This window comes from Mus pahari, chromosome 20 (assembly GCF_900095145.1).
Source record: "Mus pahari chromosome 20, PAHARI_EIJ_v1.1, whole genome shotgun sequence".
NCBI classification, from domain to species: Eukaryota; Metazoa; Chordata; class Mammalia; order Rodentia; family Muridae; genus Mus; species Mus pahari.
Window position 1 is genome coordinate 46,617,911 of NC_034609.1, and position 1,403 is coordinate 46,619,313.

The 1,403-nt window shown below is 47.3% G+C and overlaps 1 protein-coding gene across 6 annotated transcripts in view; it reads left to right on the plus strand.

The window, feature by feature from the left end:
- The window catches only part of Def8 (differentially expressed in FDCP 8 homolog), a 19,117-nt gene that overhangs the window by 5,175 nt on the left and 12,539 nt on the right, over nucleotides 1-1,403 (plus strand). For all 6 annotated transcript variants that reach the window (XM_021220836.2, XM_029532443.1, XM_021220837.2 and 3 more), the window contains exon 3: nucleotides 374-471. In XM_021220836.2, coding sequence (XP_021076495.1) covers nucleotides 374-471 — 98 coding nt within the window. The remainder of the gene's footprint in view (nucleotides 1-373; nucleotides 472-1,403) is intronic.

A 1,403-nucleotide genomic window follows, 5' to 3' on the forward strand; every position in this document is an offset into this window, starting at 1 on the left:
TAGGTTTACAGGCGAGTGTGGCCACGCCCAGTTTGGGACGGTTCTATAATACTATCTTGTAGACCGCTCTGAACACTACTCCTCAGCATTCACAATTTTTTTTTTTTTTTTTTTTTTTTTTGTAAGCAATGCACACAAAAGTCAGACATTTTACAGAGGGATCAGAAACTGGAATAACACTGGCAATTTTGACTGATGCTTTCTGGTCTTCACAGTGAGAGAGGCAGCTGAGTGGCTGTAGCTTTTCCCAGTACCCCCTTTTTGTGGGCTTCCCGATACCCCTGGCTCAATTCTATCCTCCCCAGCTGCTTCCCTAGGTGAGGAGGAGAAAGTGGCAGCAGGCGGACTCTTCATGCCTGTCCTCTTACTCCAGACACTCTGCCTGACCTGCCCATGGGGGAGCCTGAATTCCACTACTCGGAGCGCATGATGGATCTCGGCCTGTCTGAGGACCACTTTTCCCGCCCTGTGGTAAGGTCTGGAGTCTGGGCCCTTAGGGTTATCCTCATTACGAGACTTGCAGGTGGCTCATGGTTCAGATCCTCTCACGAGTTGGGGTACAGTTTCCTTACTAGCTAGTCACTACCACTGGGATTAGGGGCCCCCAAGTCAACCCAGGGTTGCCTGGGTTTGGAATCTGAAACATTCATAGCGCCTGACCTTCATCTTTAAAATCTGAGATCTGGAGACAGTTGGAAGGTGCGCATCTTCTTTTCTCTGAAGTTTCAGGTCTTTTTTTGTTTGTTTGTTTTTTGGGTTTTTTGTTTGTTTGTTTGTTTGTTTCGAGACAGGGTTTCTCGGTGTAGCCCTGGCTGTCCTGGAACTCACTCTGTAGACCAGGCTGGCTTCGAACTCTGAAATCCACCTGCCTCTGCCTCCCAGGTGCTGGGATTAAAGGCGTGTGCCACCACTGCCTGGCAAGTTTCAAATTCCTAAAGAGTGTGGCCGGGCAGTGAAGATGCAGGCCTTTAATCCTAGCACTTGGAGGCAGAGGCAGGCGGATTTCTGAGTTTGAGGCTAACCTGGTCTACAGAGTGAGTTCTAGTGCAACCAGAGTTCCATAGAGAAACCCTATCTTGAAAAAACAAGCAGAAGAGAAGTGGGTGTTAGAGTTGATTCCCATTGGAGTCCCCACGGGTGCTTTATAAATGCTACTTTACATACACACCTGTCTGGCTTAGTCTGTATTTTGTTTGACAGAAGGCTTGTTTTGAGGAGAAAAGAGAAAGGAGAGACCTACTATGTTTGAAAGCCTTTTAGTTTTATGCTCGGCATCTCTATCTTATTTAAGAGAAACAATGACATTCTTCTCTTCTCTCTTCTCTCTTCTCTCTTCTCTCTTCTCTCTTTTCTCTTCTCTTCTCTTCTCTCCTCTCCTCTCCTCTCCTCTCCTCTCCTCTCCT